Source organism: Schistocerca serialis, chromosome 4 (assembly GCF_023864345.2).
Source record: "Schistocerca serialis cubense isolate TAMUIC-IGC-003099 chromosome 4, iqSchSeri2.2, whole genome shotgun sequence".
Classification (NCBI taxonomy): domain Eukaryota; kingdom Metazoa; phylum Arthropoda; class Insecta; order Orthoptera; family Acrididae; genus Schistocerca; species Schistocerca serialis.
The window spans coordinates 648,304,016-648,322,429 of NC_064641.1; the positions used below are offsets into that span (position 1 = coordinate 648,304,016).

Below are 18,414 nucleotides of genomic sequence, written 5' to 3' on the forward strand. Positions count from 1 at the left end.
GCTGGTGCTCTCGCTCTGGCTGTCACAAGACAACTGCTGATTCAAGTGACTAGTGGCTAACGGCCGCGAAACAAACAAAAGACGGTTTTAGGGCGCTTTCTGTTCTAAACGATCAAGAAAACACTAATAAATCTAACACGAAAACTACGTAAAGTTTTATCAAGAACTGTTAGTTACTATGCAGAGCAGATAAACACAAATAGAATCCCTTCCTTAGTGGAAGGTCGTAAACAAAATGCAAAATAAACGCTTTATACAAACAGTACTCGCTGCTGCTGGTGCTCTCGCTCTGGCTGTCACAAGACATATGAACTGTCTAAATTCTTCAACCCAAACTGATCACTGATATATTACTCGAGTCAATAAATGTGAAAAGATTGCAAACTTAATTTCTAGTGTTGTGTTCATTAAAACTTGTCACTAAATCAAATTATAGCAGAAGACAAACACTGAAGAGAAGCATCACTACTACTACTCAGGACTGTAAACTTACAAAACCAACGAACACAAGGTAAGTTTATCTATGGGAAACAGTGAAGTATATGTGGATCTCAATGCTTCAATAAGAGCTTATCACATTGGTGAAAGAATGACAAAGTCTTATGAAGATTAATGTGATGAGCATTCTCAGCAATGTGCCTGATGTCATCCTCAAGCATGCCCATGGAAAGTAACCATCTCAGCAATTGTATAATTGATGTGTGTGTCTGCTTCTATATGTACATCAACATCTGTTGTGAAATGATAATTAAATCAAAACCCTTAGCTGCCGACAGGTGTTGTTGATATACATCAATGAGGAGAATTGAAAATTTGCACCTCGACTGGGACTCGAACCCGGGATCTCCTGCTTACATGGCAGACACTTTATCTATCTGAGCCACCGAGAGGACAGAGGATAGTGCGACTGCACGTTTCCCATGAGACCCACATTCCCAACTGTCCACAACCAACATTCATAGTGTTCCTAATGGATATTTGCCCATTCACTCATTACTTGCACCAGACTAAGCTGATAAGTCCCATAAGAGAAGCTGCATGGTCATCAATGGTATCTGTTCTTTTGGGAGCAGATACCATCTTCATAATATTTGTTGTGGTTGTGTAAACCTAACGAAACTGAAACTGATTTTTGTCATTAGCAACATATATTATTAAAGAAAAAATGTATTGTGAAGAAACTGTATGAGCTCTGTGTTCAATGGGAACTGACACATACAATAGATGGCATTGAACAATTGAAGAAAACTGGTTAAAAATGAAGAAACTTAAGTAAATGGAAAGAAATGTTAACAGGGAGGTTGTAATGGTGAAGAAAGTGTGGATTACATAAGTATGAAAATTTAGAGGAAAGAAATGAGATAACACACAAATAATCCAGGAATTTTGATTTAGTGCAACAAATTAAGAAGATGAGGGCAATATTTAAATCAGACCAACAACAAGAAAGGAAAATTAAGAGTAAAATGTTGGCATCAGAATCTGATAACCTAAGAGATAATATGTAGTTTCTAAAAGAAAGATATGGATTGTTGTATGTGGGCCAGAACACAGGTAAATCATTTTCCATGATGCCTTCAGCTACATGTTCCAGATCTGTTGAAAAACGTAACTGTATTGAAAACATTAAATGAAGATACCTGTAAATTATATCTACTGTATTCACAGATAGCAACAAAGTAAGATCTTCAATTTGCAGTTATTTATGTCCTTTATTACCTACTTCATTCCTACCTATTTACAAATTCAATGTGATGGCCTTCCTGTTCCACAGAGTTTTAAAAGAAAAAACATCTTCTATTAACTTTGTGTTGCTGACCAGTTACATTTTTTGAACAGTTGACTAATTATGTAGAACAATGAAACAAGCTAACACTTCTCCAGATACACTATCAGCATTTGTATTTGTACAATGTCATTCATCCTAGTGTCATCAATCACAAATAAATAATGACCTTCCTCTTCAGATGTCAGTGCAACATAAATGACATGCAGGTACCACTCACCTTTGTATCGGGCTTCACGCTCTGACTGCAGTTTCTTCCGCTTGTCCTCCTCCATTTTCAAACGGGCAGCTTCCAGTTTTTGTTTTAACTGTTGTTCTTGTTTCTGTTGCTCAAGACGTTCTGCTTGCTTCTTCTTATATTCCTGCAGCAGCATATTACGAAGCTTCTCCTGCTCCTGTTTCTCCTCTGCTTCCTGCAGACCAAATTACATTACTTTGAATTTAGGCAAATTTTTTGTACTCTTATAGTAAATTAGGGAAACTTTCACAAAAAATGGAGTATTATTCTTATGAGAAATAAAAAATAAGCATGGTCTGGAATAGCTCTTAAGCAACTTAAGTGGCCACTGTTTTTATTCATTGGAGGAGTATATGTCTGCATGATTGTGACAGTAGGTGATTATGTAAGAACTATTAGCATAATTAAATGAAAATGGAATCCACTTTATGTGGGTGTTGTATTTACTTGGTAAAATTATATTTCATTGGTATTGTGTGACTAAGTAAATTCTACTCATAATTATGCATCTGATGTGAGGTCTGAAATTAATTAATAATATTTCCTCATGTAGTGGATATTTTTGTGTCTAGCTTGTGAGCCTGCCTGTATATTCATGTTGAGAGGGAATAATATTTGGCCTGTAAAACCAATAAGTATTTCTAATAATGACTTAGGCAATAAAAACATGTTACAGACTGAAGTTATTGTACTTCTTTTTAATGTTGTAATTTTGTGTTTACAACTTGCACAAGTAAGCAGATGAAATTAATAAATTGTGAACCATCAATTTGTAGCACCTATTTGGTGAATGTCATGTTTACCAGCAGGAACTGTTAACAAAATTTCTTTGTTGAAAAATCAGTTTTGGTCCATGGACTATCTTCAGGTCATAAAAACATTTACAACATCATACTCGGTGATATAAATCAAATGCATCAGATTATAAACTCTATGAATTCATCACTGTTCTCATGTAGTAATATAAATTACATTGTCAATTATAAAATGTGCTAAACAGTGCACTCATTCATTCTATATCAACAATCAGCACTGACACTATGATTGGAGGCATTCTACAGTGAATGCCTCCATTAATAGCATTAATGCTGGCTGTTGATATAGCCTGAGTAAGTGCACCATTTGGCACATTTTATGATGGATGGTGTAGTTTATAGAGCTACAAATTCATGGATTTTATTATCTGATGCCATTGAATCTGTATCACCTAGTACATTGCTGTAAATGTTTTTATGAATCTGAAGATGGGCCCTGGACCAAAGCTGGTTGTTGACTAACGAAATTTTATCAGTAGCTCTTGTGGGGTAATATAATGTTCTTAAAATATTCACCAGCCATCTGGCACCACTTTCTGAAAATATACTTCTATTTGGCCTCTGATAGTGGGTAGATCATACAAATAGTCAGGAGGAGGTTCCTCAACATGAGAGCGAGGTAAAACATTAGGTGCGATCATCCACACTCTGACACTGAAGTTTATGGTGGTAACGACTGTTGGGAGATGTCTTAGGAAGTTAATGATGACAGAACAACCGATTTGTATGGTCACTGATGTAACAATGTTTCCATTGACATCACAGGAGAAATATTACGTGTTTGAAATAATAGTTTCCTTAACATAAAAGATGCTAGAGTGAAATAAAACTGAATTTATGGACAGAAACACTTTGTGTGTAGAGGTAAATACACACAAACACCTAATAAATAATTTAACTCTGAGTTTTCATTTTCTGCTTTTGATGCATCTTGGCAATCCATGTATACACTGCAGGATTCTGGATGAAAGTAAAGAGAAAACAATGAAAACTGAAACTATGAGCTTCCACACTACCAAAGACCTCCAACCACACCACTAAATATACAATTCACCTTCATTCATATCCATTGGTTTTACATGCTCCCAACCAGATTCTCACCTTCCAGCATAGTCTAGACATCAGGCTGCACTGATCAGCCTATCATCATCACCACAACCTTGATTCAATATTCGCAGTTGTTCACTTCACCAACTTGTAAGCAAATTGTCACCTTCCAACCTAATCTAGACCTTGGGCTGCACTGTACAGACAGGCACCACAACCTACATTTACTATTCACATTCATTGGATTTTTCAACTCACAAACAAAGTGTTACATATCAACTTAATCAGATGTTGGCCTGTGTTACAGATCAGTCTGTTATTACAACCTACATTTAATGTCTAAATTCATTGCTTTCACGAACTCACAATGAAACTTTGACATTCCAACCTAGCCCATACATCAGACTACACTATATATAAATCTATCGCCATAACACAAATTTACTATTCACATTTGCTGGCTCCACCAACTCAAAACCAGATTGTCACCTTCCTTCCTAACCTAGATTTCAGGCTCAGCTACAGACCAATCTGTCACAATAATCTAAATTCAACATTTGATGCAGAATAATTAATAATTTGTCAGCACAGACAATGCAAAAGAGATGTGTACACCAATAAAGGAAACGCCCACAATTGTCAGACGCTGAAATTGAAGAATGTACTGTCCACATAACACATGTAACTCACGTCAATTTATCATCACAACCAAGATTTGTGTTACAGACAAAATTATTAATAAGAAACTTCCTGGCAGATTAAGATTGTGTGCCAGACTGAGACTCAAACTCGGAACCTATGCCTTGCGTAGGCAAGTTCTCTACCAACTGAGCTACCCAAGCATGACACACGACCTGTCCTCACAGCTCCAATTCTGCAAGTACTTTGTCTCTTACCTTCATTAATAACATTTCAACATAAGGATGTAGTAGAAATCTTAATAAACGACAAAAGCAGAATGTGAAGGAAAGGCTGCAATTAATTTATATGTTAGAGCACCACGAAGAGTTAACAGCTGTTTATCGGCCACCACTAGTGCTGTTTTAAGGCCCAAACATCACATGCAAATGTTTGGGGTGCCAAGATGAGAGGGATGCCATAGGTGCTCAAGTACAAAATTGTATACAGGATGTATCACAGTAGCGAAAACTAACGTAGGTGAAAATATAAGGTAAATGAAGCATAAAAGTGTTCTGGGAATGACCCATTTGTGAGTTTACTGCAAAATTGTGGTCACACACCACCCCTAATCAGTTTATAATATTCTCCTAGTTAGTACAAGTGTATATGAAGTATTCGATTAATTGCCAACCTAATTGGGCTCAAATTTCATCCAAGGCCTAACTTAACAAGAAATGCAATACTGTTTCAGTATTGCATTATGTTACAGTTTACTGTATACACGTAGCTATTAAAGGAGGTGTTCCATGTGTCACTCTCACTTTTGGAGGCAATACTGAGGTGAGGCATTGTTTCAAACAACCCTGAATCAACTCATGAGTCTTGACAAGACTGTGCAATTTGCTCCTCCAATTCTACAGCTACCGTATATCAAGAGCTGTTGTGTATGCTTCACCTCTGAGGTGAGACCAGACATTAAAAGGTAGAAGATTGAGGTCAACTTACCTTCATGGCCAAGCACGGCTTGTTTAAGGTCTATGTGAGACAAGGGGTCGGTTGGGACATCCCTAGAGCAAAATTTGTATGGAAGGTTTATCATTACTAACAGCGAGAACAAACATATCCATATATTTACATTTATTTTTAAAGGTAGCAACGAGAGCTCAAGGAATGGTAACTAATGTATTAGGGAGGAAGCTTACATGGAAGAATAGAAAGCTGCTTATGTGGAAGAATAGAAAGGGGAGCACCAAATTATACAGGGTGTACCAGGAGGAATTGTCAATATCCGTGGATCTGATAGAAACAATCATTCACAGCAAAAAGGCCTAGTTAACATGAGCATGCTTGTCATAAGAACTATGAGCGTTTCTTCGTCTTCGTTGCTGTGAAACACATCTCTTCTGCTGAGCAAGTGCTCATAGCTCTTAGGGTATGCAGTTTAAAGCCTATGTTTACTAGACTTCTCTAATTCGAAAGATCTTATTTATGCTTTTCCTTTGTCCAGGTATTGTGAAGAGTAAATATCTTTTTGCAAGACTGGGGAGAGACAAAATCGATTACTATGTTAAATGTGATTTCGCTGGGAATAAGTTAACTTTATGTATTACCAGAGGAAGCCACAGTGACCGTTTCTGCGCATGCACAGTCTGCAGCAAGGCACAGTCATTTACCCTTCTGAGAGATTCTATATGTCGCTCGTGAGGAAAAATGTTCTCAAACCGGTCCTGAGGCCGAGGTACAGGTTGTGCTCCAACTATCCATTTTGGACTATATTGGCGCTTTAAATGTCGCCTTACATCGCCAACAAAATGTGCCTGTGGCCCATCAAGTCTGTACCACATTCCCCAGCGTTGCACAGGGTAAGGTAGGCCGTGGATGACATTTGAACCAAGTTATCCCCCTTTTACACCAGCGACTTTCTTCTCTCAGTCGACTACTCGGGAGAAGTACGTCTACGACAGCGCACCTGTCGTTTCCTTTCTGTACTTACAATGAGTCTCATCTGTTACGAGTGATCGCTTTAGTAAAACCTAAAAAACATTAGTAACGGAGTGTAGAAACAAGCAATGATAATAGAGTTTAGTAATGAAAAAAACAGAGGTCATGGTAGATGTTCCTGGCAAAGAGCGTGCAAATTCCCCATACTCATTTGAACTGAAAGAATAGGAAAACATCGTCCAAACACCTCAAGATACGTAGACTTTATTTGCTCGAGAAAATGTATTCACATCTATCAATTGAATAAGTTGGCGGCCGCCACTCGGGCCGTGTGCAGGGCCGAGCTCGTTAGCATCTGCTTGGTGCCTCACAACAGCCGGAGCACGTGGTCCATTGAGCACATGGCTGGGAATTCCTTGGTGATGCTGTGCGCTGGGAGGGCCAAAGATGGCGGACTTTGTGAAACCTTAATGGCAGACATTTCACAGTTCGTATAAAAATTAATATTAGCCAGATGAATCATGATATCTCAAAAAGAAACATGTACCTTACTATTATTTGCACGACGATTCTGATGGTGCAATCAGATTTTCAATATCTTCATTAGTTTAAAGTTTAGTATCTGATGGTAGAATTATACAAGTAACACCCAGCAACAAATTCCAAAAATCTAAACGTTTCATCCGATTTCGTCGATAGACATATCTTTAGAAAGCTATTTGTGTAAACTTAAATTTGTATAAATTACAAGCATGTAACTTGAATGGTACATGAGTTATTGGAGGTCAAAGTGGCTGATGACTATCGATCGCGTCAGGCCATAAGTACTCCATAGTAACACGAAAAAACGGTAGCAGCATGCTTATAAATATATTTATTCGTCTATGTATTTATTTATATCAGATATATACTATTCATGAAGAAATTAGTTAAATATTTACTGTGTTTTAGAAAGCACAGAGACATTAGGCTACTGGCCTACCTTTTGTTCTACTCCTTTGATATATGTTTATTTAATTTGTTAATGTATGTGTTAGAGTGTGTTTATGATCCATCCATAGGAATATTTATTTAATTTCAAGTTATTTAAATGTAAATCCAATATTTGGTATGTGTTTCGATATGTTTGTGAGTGCACGTTGGTTTGGAGGCATGGAGGGAGAGCTCTAGCCATTTTGTGATTTCCTGTCTTGTTGACCTTTATGTGTTGTTTTCTTTGTTTTCGTGACATACTGAAAAGGTTTCACGAGGTCCTGGTATTTTTCCTTCTGTTCTCCTACAGTAAAGGCGAAGTATCTGCGAGAGAAAAGCTATTTTACAGAGAAAAAGCCTACGCCACATATAAATAAGAAAGTAAATAGATAAACATTTTTAATTAAAATTACTTTAACAATGAAAATTCAGAATTCTTTGACGAGGAAAGTAATTTTCGATGTTATTTAGCACTTAGCAAGAAAATGGATACGAAAGACAAAATAATAAAGCGCTATTTATTACGTTCTAGATATTGTTTTATGTGTTTGCAAACATATATTTTCTCGAGCAAATAAGTGTATATGTTTTGAAATGTTTGGACAACACTTTTCCTATTCTCTCAGTTATTAGGAATGTAAATTTAGGACACTACTTTGATGAGAACGCTCACAATGAATTTTGTTTCGTCATCAATAAACACTGCTATCATTGCTTTTCCCAACGTTTTGTAAATGTTTCCCTCAATTTCGCCGTCCAGGTGCAAATTGTTCATCGGACAGCTCTCGCGACACACGCGATTTTGGCTCTAACGTGTACACGAAAATGAATACTCGAGACAGCGGGGACTCAGCGCAGGAATAAAACGCCGGCGGCGCTGGCGTAGACTCCCTTGTCTCGAGCAGTCAACTGAAACAAGACAGTCGATCGTGTAAAAAGGGGCTGTAAGCAGGGTTTCCACAGGCGTGAATTTCTTACACGTTAACGGGTACAACAAGCAGTACGTTTTAGCGGAAATCAATGAAAATTTCGGTGGTATCCATTAACTGCAAGAGCACGAAAAACGGGTGGTAACAAAAATAGCGTAGAGTACGAGAGATATACTTACAGTGCATCTGTATCAGGCAGTTCACACACTGATTCATAAGCAGTAACAAATAGACATTTGTCAAAAATTAAGCTGAATTCGAGCAACATATTTACGCTGCAATTCAGGGAGTGTAATACGCACAAGATGCTCGGTTCAGGAACACAATTTCCACTTGATAAAAGCCAAATTGTGAAAATTGCGACATTGCGTTGTACAAATAAATACACTTAACTGTCAGACTACTAGACCCACCCATACCCATAAAGTATAAGTGAAAAATATTATCATATTGTACTAGTATTTCGAGAAACATTTTCGCGCAATATTTCTCGTATTCAAAATTCACTGTGACGCCACCTGGAGCGCTGGTGTTGTTCTCTGTCTCAGTCTTGTAAAGACCTCTGTAAATGAGCAAACTTGTCTATGTAAAAACGTGCCCTCATCTATCAGCGGATTTGTTAAACAAGCCCGAAGACATACAAAGTTTGTCAGTTTAACCTAGCTTTGAAGCAGACGCTGTTCGTCTACATGAGTATTTTGACAGTAGTGAATGGCTACGAACCCAGACAAGCAGTCCTGGCATTAACTCTGGCATTGTCTTTACGGAAGAAGAAAACAAGAGGCTGGTACAGGGAACAGACTAAAATGAGGGATTTACCGACGCAAATCTGCTAAAGGAAATGTTACTCTCAGAACCCGATGATTACATCAACGTTCTTCAAGTGGGCAATGAAATTACAAAAACTCGTGAACTCTCTCGTAAAAGAACAAACTTGTGTGTCGGATTTGCTGCGGTTGGATCAAACAAGCCGTACACGTACCAAGAAAGATTGTCAACCTTATTTTTCGATGCAAGCGCTTTTCGTGTATGATGTATTTTGCCATCAGTGATCATAGCTATAAATGCAGATAAAGTATTTCTAACACTGACTATGGCACTGTTTTTAAAGAAGAACAATACGAAGAAAACAAGATGCATGGCCAGGAAATTGTTTAAAATGAGAGAGAAATATACATGAAACCTGTTAACAGTATCAAATGAAATATTTACATCTACATCTACATCTACATGGATACTCTGCAAATCAAATTTAAATGCCTGGCAGAGGGTTCATCGAACCACCTTCACAATTCTCTATTATTCCCATCTCATATAGCGCGCGGAAAGAATGAACGCCTATATCTTACTGTACGAGCTCTGATTTCCCTTATTTTATCGTCTTGATCGTTCCGCCCTATGTAGGTCGGTGTCCACAAAATATTTTCGCGTTCGGAGGAGAAAGTTGGTGATTGGAATCTCGTGAGAAGATTCCGTCGCAACGGAAAACGCCTTTCTTTTAATGATTTTCATGATTTCCAGCCCAAATCCTGTATCGTTTCTGTGACACTCTCTCCCATATTTCGCGATGATACAAAACGTGCTGCCTTTCTTTGAACTTTTTCGATGAACTCCGTCAGTCGTACCTGGTAAGGATCTCACACCGCACAGCAGTATTCTAAAACAGGACGGACAAGCGTAGTGTAGGCAGTCTCCTTAGTAGATCTGTTACATTTTCTAAGTGTCCTGCCAATAAAACGCAGCCTGTGGTTCGCCTTCCCCACAACATTATCTATGTGTCCTTTCCAATTTAAGTTGTTCGTAATTGTAATACCTAGCTATTTAGTTCAATTTACGGCTTTTAGATTACACTGATTTATCGTGTAACCGAAGTTTACTCATGTGGGTGATCTCACACTTTTCATTACTTGGGGTCAACTGCCACTTTTCGCACCATTCAGATATTCTTTCTAAATCGTTTGGCAGTTTGTTTTGATCTTCTGATGACTTTATTAGTCGATAAACGACAGCGTCATCTGCAAACAACCGAAGACGGCTGCTGAGATTGTCTCCCAAATCGTTTACATAGATAAGGAACAGCGAAGGGCCTATAACACTACCTTGGGGAACGCCTGAAATCACTTCTGTTTTACTCGATGACTTCCCGTCAGTTACTACGACCTGTGACCTCTCTGACAGGAAATCGCAAATCCAGTCACATAGCTGAGACGATATTCCATAAGCAAGCAATTTTACTACGAGCCGCTTGTGTGGTAGTGTCAAAAGCCTTCCGGAAATCCAGGAGTACGGAATCGATCTGAAACCCCTTGTCATTAGCACTCAGCACTTCACGTGAATAAAGAGCTAGTTGTGTTTCACAGGAACGATGTTTTCTAAACCCATGTTGACTATGTATCAATAGACCGTTTAATAACTTGTTTAGAGTTACTTCGCCCTCACATTGAAAAAGAAGACGCAAGTATACGAAAGTTTATTTTCTTCTTTTAGGTCCTCTAATGACACTTCATTAAAATACCACAACGTGGCAACATATAGCCCACATCGTCCATAGAACAACCGGAGAACTTCAATTTCTTTTATTTCATTGCACTCCCGCTTGTATGTCATTGATTTTGTGCATAACCCCTTCCTGCGTAATATACGGCTGGGAAAGATGTACTATCTCTACCATTCTAGTAATTGTCATCGCTATTTTGTTTTTACTCTGGATCGTAGTTTCCGTAATTGCAGAAACTTACCGTACTGTGAGATAATCTGTAATAACACAATTTTTCACTAAACATATGGGGCGGAACACCGACACAAACAACGTCCACCATCTTGTCAAACTTTCGGTCAATCATAATTTCTCGGAAACACGATCTATGTTTGGCAAACGCCGCAAACAGCACCGAAGTCAAATATTTGGCAAGCGTAGTTTGAACGTTTTCAACGCGCGGAGTCTGAAGTTATATCTCGACGTTCTGTGATAAATCTCACAGAGAAATCTTGGTCTCTCTCTTCATTCATGTTCCTCTGTCAGATTCGTTGCTGTTAATTGAGGCTAGGTGTGGTGCTGAATTAACTAATCTCTTTCGGCATGTGTTGACATCCTCTTACTTTTTATTCAATGACCAGTGTTACGAGCAGACAGATGGAGTTGCGATTGGTAGTCCGTTGTGTCCTGTGGCCGCAAATTTGTTTATGGAAGACTTCGCGGAACGAGCATTGGAGTCGGCACCTTTGAAACCCGCCTGTTTCTTTAGATATGTTGACGATACCTTTGTTGTTTGGCCTCATGGAAGGGAGAATTTGAATGCCTTTCTAGAACATCTGAACTCGATCCATCCGAACGTTCGTTTTACGATGGAGGTGGAAGAGGATGGTTGCCTTCCCTTTCTTGACGTGTTGGTTAGGAGGAAGGATGATGGATCTTTGGGATATGCAGTCTACAGGAAATGTACTCACACTGACTTGTACTTACAGGCTAATAGTAGTCACCATCCGGCTCAGCGTGAAGTACCTTGGTACACGGGGCACATGTCGTTTCTTACGGTGAGACTTCGCCAGCTGAGCTGTCCCATCTTGAAGTTACATTTCGTCAAAATGGTTATGGTGATAGACAGATTGAACGCGCGTTGCGTTATCGACCAACTGTACATCGGGTGATGGATGATAATTCTGAGTCGACACCTAAGTCTACTGCCTTCTTGCCTTACGTAGGAAACACTTCCAAAAGATCGTTTGTATTTTACGGAAATACGATGTGAAGTGTGTTTTCCGACCACCATCTAAAATTAGAGCGCTTTTGAGTTCCGTTAAGGATGATCTTGGTCTGCGTAGGGCGGGTGTATATCGTATTCCTTTTAGCTGCGGCATGTCATATACTGGTCAAACTACCAGGACCGTGGAGGACTGATGTACTGAGCATAAACGGCACACACGATTACAGCAGCCAAGTAGATCTGCTATTGCCAAACATTGCGTGGATACTGGTAACTCATGTTATACAGTATAATAACACCGAGATATTGGCATGCACGACCAGCTATAGAGACAGTGTTATTAAGGAGGCAATTGAGATTAAATTAGCGAGCAACCTCGTTAACAGGGATGGAGGTTTTTGTTTAAACTCTGTTTGGAATCCAGCTCTCTCCCTTGTCAAAAAACAAGGGACAGAGTCAATGCTACCCCACCTGGGAATTCGTAGTCTCACTATCGATAGCTCTGACTTTGGTCATCTTTGGTGGCACTAGTGTTCAGTGTATGTTATCTTGTCTGCTTCAGTCAGAGAACCGAGGTTTTAAATTTGCATGTACGTCGCCTGTCCGTTGCAGTTTGCCTTGAAAATGGCGGGGCGTTCTCCCTCCGAAATATCAGGATGGATGGATGGAGAGGGTTTTAAGGGCGCGTGACGGCAAGGTCTTCAGCGCCCGCTCAGTAACAGATTGAGACGGGTGTCAAGAAACGACTCAGAACAATAAGGTTAAACAGAACGTAAGACACAGGAAACAAGCTTGGAAAACTATGTGCCTACCCACACTGAAGCGTGGGACGAAGCATGCCGCCAGCAGTAAAACATGGACAACTCAGGAAGAAAGTGGTAGAGGGAGCTAAAGCAATACAGCAGATGGTAGTCGCTGGCTGACCGCAAGGAGAAGGGGAGGAGCCAGCCACTGTGCAATACACTAAAATCTCCAGCCTAAAAGTTTAGGCCAGAGTCCAGACACATCACAAAACTTTAAAACCCTAGACACAGACGTCCCATAATGAGCTAAAACACAGGGCAGATTCCCATCAACTTGTGCTTCTGCCCTTGCATCACGGTATAAAATGCACTCTGCTAAAATGTGCCGGACAGAGATGTGCACACCACAAGCATAACAAATTGGGGGATCCTCCCGCCGTAATAGAAAGCTGTGTGTGAGAGGACAGTGCCCAATCCGAAGACGCGTGAGGGTCACTTCTTCCCGCCCGAGCACCCGGCAGGAGGTACACCACGGCCGAGTTGTTGACTTCACCACCCGCAGTTTATTGGCCGTCACCGCCAGCCATTCTTCCTCCCACAACTCCGTACACTTCTTGTGGAGTGCATAAATGACAGACTGCAAGGGAATAGGACACTGGATCACATCCTGCTCTCTGCAGGCCTCCTTGGCAGCCCAATCAGCCTGTTCATATCTCTACATGACCGGGCACCCAGCAGAAGGACACCTCCTTACCCCGCCATTGGAGCCAGTACAGTTGGTCATACACTCCTGGAAATTGAAATAAGAACACCGTGAATTCATTGTCCCAGGAAGGGGAAACTTTATTGACACATTCCTGGGGTCAGATACATCACATGATCACACTGACAGAACCACAGGCACATAGACACAGGCAACAGAGCATGCACAATGTCGGCACTAGTACAGTGTATATCCACCTTTTGCAGCAATGCAGGCTGCTATTCTCCCATGGAGACGATTATAGAGATGCTGGATGTAGTCCTGTGGAACGGCTTGCCATGCCATTTCCACCTGGCGCCTCAGTTGGACCAGCGTTCGTGCTGGACGTGCAGACCGCGTGAGACGACGCTTCATCCAGTCCCAAACATGTTCAATGGGGGACAGATCCGGAGATCTTGCTGGCCAGGGCAGTTGACTTACACCTTCTAGAGCACGTTGGGTGGCACGGGATACATGCGGACGTGCATTGTCCTGTTGGAACAGCAAGTTCCCTTGCCGGTCTAGGAATGGTAGAACGATGGGTTCGATGACGGTTTGGATGTACCGTGCACTATTCAGTGTCCCCTCGACGATCACCAGTGTAGGAGATCGCTCCCCACACCATGATGCCGGGTGTTGGCCCTGTGTGCCTCGGTCATATGCAGTCCTGTTTGTGGCGCTCACCTGCACGGCGCCAAACACCCATACGACCATCATTGGCACCAAGGCAGAAGCGACTCTCATCGCTGAAGACGACACGTCTCCATTCGTCCCTCCATTCACGCCTGTCGCGACACCACTGGAGGCGGGATGCACAATGTTGGGGCATGAGCGGAAGATGGCCTAACGGTGTGCGGGACCGTAGCCCAGCTTCATGGAGACAGTTGCGAATGGTCCTCGCCGATACCCCAGGAGCAACAGTGTCCCTAATTTGCTGGGAAGTGGCGGTGCGGTCCCCTACGGCACTGCGTAGGATCCTACGGTCTTGGCGTGCATCCGTGCGTCGCTGCGGTCCGGTCCCAGGTCAACGGGCACGTGCACCTTCCGCCGACCACTGGCGACAACATTGATGTACTGTGGAGACCTCACGCCCCACGTGTTGAGCAATTCGGCGGTACGTCCACCCGGCCTCCCGCATGCCCACTATACGCCCTCGCTCAAAGTCCATCAACTGCACATACGGTTCACGTCCACGCTGTCGAAGCATGCTACCAGTGTTAAAGACTGCGATGGAGCTCCGTATGCCACGGCAAACTGCCTGACACTGACGGCGGCGGTGCACAAATGCTGCGCAGCTAGCACCATTCGACGGCCAACACCACGGTTCCTGGTGTGTCCGCTGTGCCGTGCGTGTGATCATTGCTTGTACAGCCCTCTCGCAGTGTCCGGAGCAAGTATGGTGGGTCTGACACACCGGTGTCAATGTGTTCTTTTTTCCATTTCCAGGAATGTATATCAGCTGCACCATCTCCTCAGTTGGGTACAGATTTTGCAATGATTGTAAGGCACTAAGAGAATCGGAGCAGAGGAGAAATCGATTGCTCCGAACACGATTCATCCGCTCCAGTGCCTTCAGGATCGCGTGGATCTCCGCTGCGAAAACGGTATATTCATCAGGGTGAAAGTGTTACCTGGCTGAATTCCCGGAAGTTATTTGAAAGTTGTATAAGCCAGGAGAAACTCAAGTCTCAAAGCGTAGTTAAGTTTGACAAAATGTTTGATCGTTTACAGGGGCCTCGCACCACTGATATTTTGGTGTTCTGCGCGGAGGACAAACCTTCTGCGCGCGCAGCCTGTCCTGCTCGCGGGCGCGCGCCTCCTGCTCGGCCTTGCGCCGCAGGTACTGCTCGTGGCGCGCGCGCCGCTGCGCCGCCTGCCGGTCGCGCTCGGCCTGCGCGTCGCGCTGCGCGCTGGCTCTGGCGGCCTCCTCCCTGCGCGCGCGCGCCGCCTGCGCCTCCCTGCGGCGCTGCAGCTCCTGCAGGTGCCTCTGGCGCTCCGCCGCCTGCAGCTCGCGCTGCGCCCGCTCTTCCAGCTCGGCGCGCCGCCTGGCCGCCTCCTGCTGCAGCTGCTGCCGCGCCTCCTGCGCCTTCCTGCGCTGCTGCGCCTCTTGCAGGCGGTGCTGGCGCTCCGCCTCTTCGCGCTCGCGCTTCACCTGTTCCGCACGTTTCTTGGCGAGCTCTTCTTGCTTCTTCTTGAGCTCGTCGAGGTGTTTGCGTTCCAGCCAGGAACTCAACTGCCTCGTGTCCGCCGGCTCTTCGTACGTCCTAATTTTGCCCGTGGGATCGGGGACGGCTCGCACGAGAGCGGGCTGCAGGCTGGTGAGGCTGCAGCTGATAGCGGGGCCCCGGGAGCTGGCTGCGCGCAGGGAGGCGCACTGGCTGGCGCTGCGCCGGCGCAACTTCGGCGCCGCTCTGTTGCTGCTGCTGTTGGCCATCCTGCCTGTGGGAGAGCGGCACAGGCGTCAGCGACAACGCCACAGCAATCGACAAGAGGACCACACGCCAGTCGTATATTTGTAATTTCTTATAACAGGTGGTTACAATTAAAGTGCAGCTACTCTCATATGTCCAGGGTGGGCTGTAATTATCTTATGGCAGCGACATTTGGAAGATAAGCTACAGCGTTAATGGGGAATCGATCTACACTTTAAAAAAATTAGTTCCAATTTTGGCCACCAGGTGCAAATCTGGCGCAATGAATACAACAAAAATATACACCAGGTGATCAAAAAGTCAGTATAAATTTGAAAACTTAATAAACCACGGAATAATGTAGCTAGAGAGGTAAAAATTGACACACACACTTGGAATGACATGGGGTTTTATTAGAACAAAAAAAAAACAAGGTATTGCTAGGTACGTGAAAGATCTCTTGCGCGCGTCGTTTGGTGATGATCGTGTGCTCAGCCGCCACTTTCGTCATGCTTCGCCTCCCGGGTCCCCAGACCTCAGTCCGTGCGATTATTGGCTTTGGGGTTACCTGAAGTCGCAAGTGTATCGTGATCGACCGACATATCTAAGGATGGTGAAAGACAACATCTGACGCCAGTGCCTCACCATAACTCCAGTGCTTTACAGTGCTGTTCACAACATTATTCCTCGACTACAGCTATTGTTGAGGAATGATGGTGGACATATTGAGCATTTCCTGCAAAGAACATCATCTTTGCTTTGTATTTCTTTGTTATGCTAATTATTGCTATTCTGATCAGATGAAGCGCCATCTGTCAGACATTTTTTGAACTTTTGTATTTTTTTTTTTTGGTTCTAATAAAACCCCATGTCATTCCAAGCATGTGTGTCAATTTGTACCTCTCTATCTACATTATTCCGTGATTTATTCAGTTTTCAAATTTATACTGACTTTTTGATCACCCGGTACAATGAAACTTCGTTTCAGATTAAAACTGTGTGCTGGACCGAGACTCGAACTCGGGACCTTTGCCTTTCGCAGGCAAGTGCTCTACCAACTGAGCTACCCAAGCACGACTCACGCCCCGTCCTCACAGTTGTACTTCTGCCAGTACCTCATCTCCTACCTTCCAAACTTTACAGAAGCTCTCCTGCGAAACGCAGAACTAGAGGAGTGGGTGTGAGTCGTGCTTGGGTAGCTCAGCTGGTAGAGCACTTGCCCACAAAAGGCAAAGGTCCCGAGTTCGAGTCTCAGTCCGGCTCACAGTTTTAATCTGCCAGGAAGTTTCATATCAGTGCACACTCCGCTGCAGAGTGAAAATCTCATTCTGGAAAGATATACAATCTTTCCATATTCAGGGTGTATCAAAAACAATCATCCAATTTGGCACGTCTACATTTCTGAAGCTAATAAACATATCCAATGAATTTTGTCATAGGTGTTCAATAAGCCCCCCTTGAGATGCACGGCATATGTCAGTGCAGTATTCAAATTGTTCCCACACTGCAGCGAGCATGTCTTGACTTACAGCTGCTGTTATGTATGTCTCAGTTCATTCATTGTTGTTGGTAATGGAGGCACATAAACAGCGTCTTTTATAATCCCCCACAAGAAATAATCACATACAATCACGTCTGGTGACCTTGGAGGCCAGCAATATAAGACTGAATCATTTGCTCCAGTGCGACTGATCCATCGTTCAGCAATCCTTTGATTCAAAAATACCCTCACTTCCAGATGCCAGTTTGTCTGTGTCCCATCATGTTGGTAAATGAAGTCTTTCGGATCAGTTTCCAACTGTGGGAAAAGAAAGTTCTCGAGCATATCGAGATTTGTGCTTTCTGTAGCAGTGTTCGACGCCTGTCTCATATACTTGGGAGCGGCCTGGAGATTTGTCTTCACGCAATCAGCCTGTTTCTTGGAATTTTTCATGCCATCGTCTAGTGATCTGTGCTGTAAGAGGATCCACACCATACCTAGTATGCCGGCCACTGTGGCAGAGCGGTTCTAGGCTGTTCAGTCTGGAACCGCGCTGCTGCTGTGGTCGCAGGTTCGAATCCTGCCTCGGGCATGGATGTGTGTGATGTCCTTAAGTTAGGTAGGCTTAAGTAGTGCTAAGTCTAGGGTACTGATGACCTCAGATGTTAAGTCCCATAGTGCTTAGAGCCATTTGAACCATACCTAGCACGGAAGTCACGCTGAACAGTTATTACTGACTCGCACTGTGCAAAACATAGAACACAAAACGCTTTCTGTTGCCGCAACACTATTTTTTTACTAGAACCGAAGGAGTCTCACAATGCTGCTACCTAGCGGGAACCATGTAAGACTCGAGAGTTTGCTATTTCCAACAGTACGTTGTTCTCGCACATATCTCAAATAACATAATAGTTCAGATCTTTTAAACCGGATTATTCTTTTTGATACATCCTGTATAATGGATCTGGTTTGGGACGTGGGCAGA

The 18,414-nt window shown here is 42.8% G+C and overlaps 1 protein-coding gene across 1 annotated transcript; it reads right to left on the minus strand.

Annotated features, from left to right (window-relative positions):
- Positions 1-2,617: 2,617 nt before the first annotated feature.
- Positions 2,618-15,972, minus strand: LOC126474661 (uncharacterized). The gene is made up of 2 exons (XM_050102140.1): positions 15,316-15,972; positions 2,618-2,644 (listed from the first exon to the last, which is right to left on the minus strand). The coding sequence occupies exons 1-2, from the start codon at positions 15,970-15,972 to the stop codon at positions 2,618-2,620; spliced, it is 684 nt and encodes a 227-aa protein (XP_049958097.1).
- Between the last annotated feature and the right edge of the window lie 2,442 nt (positions 15,973-18,414).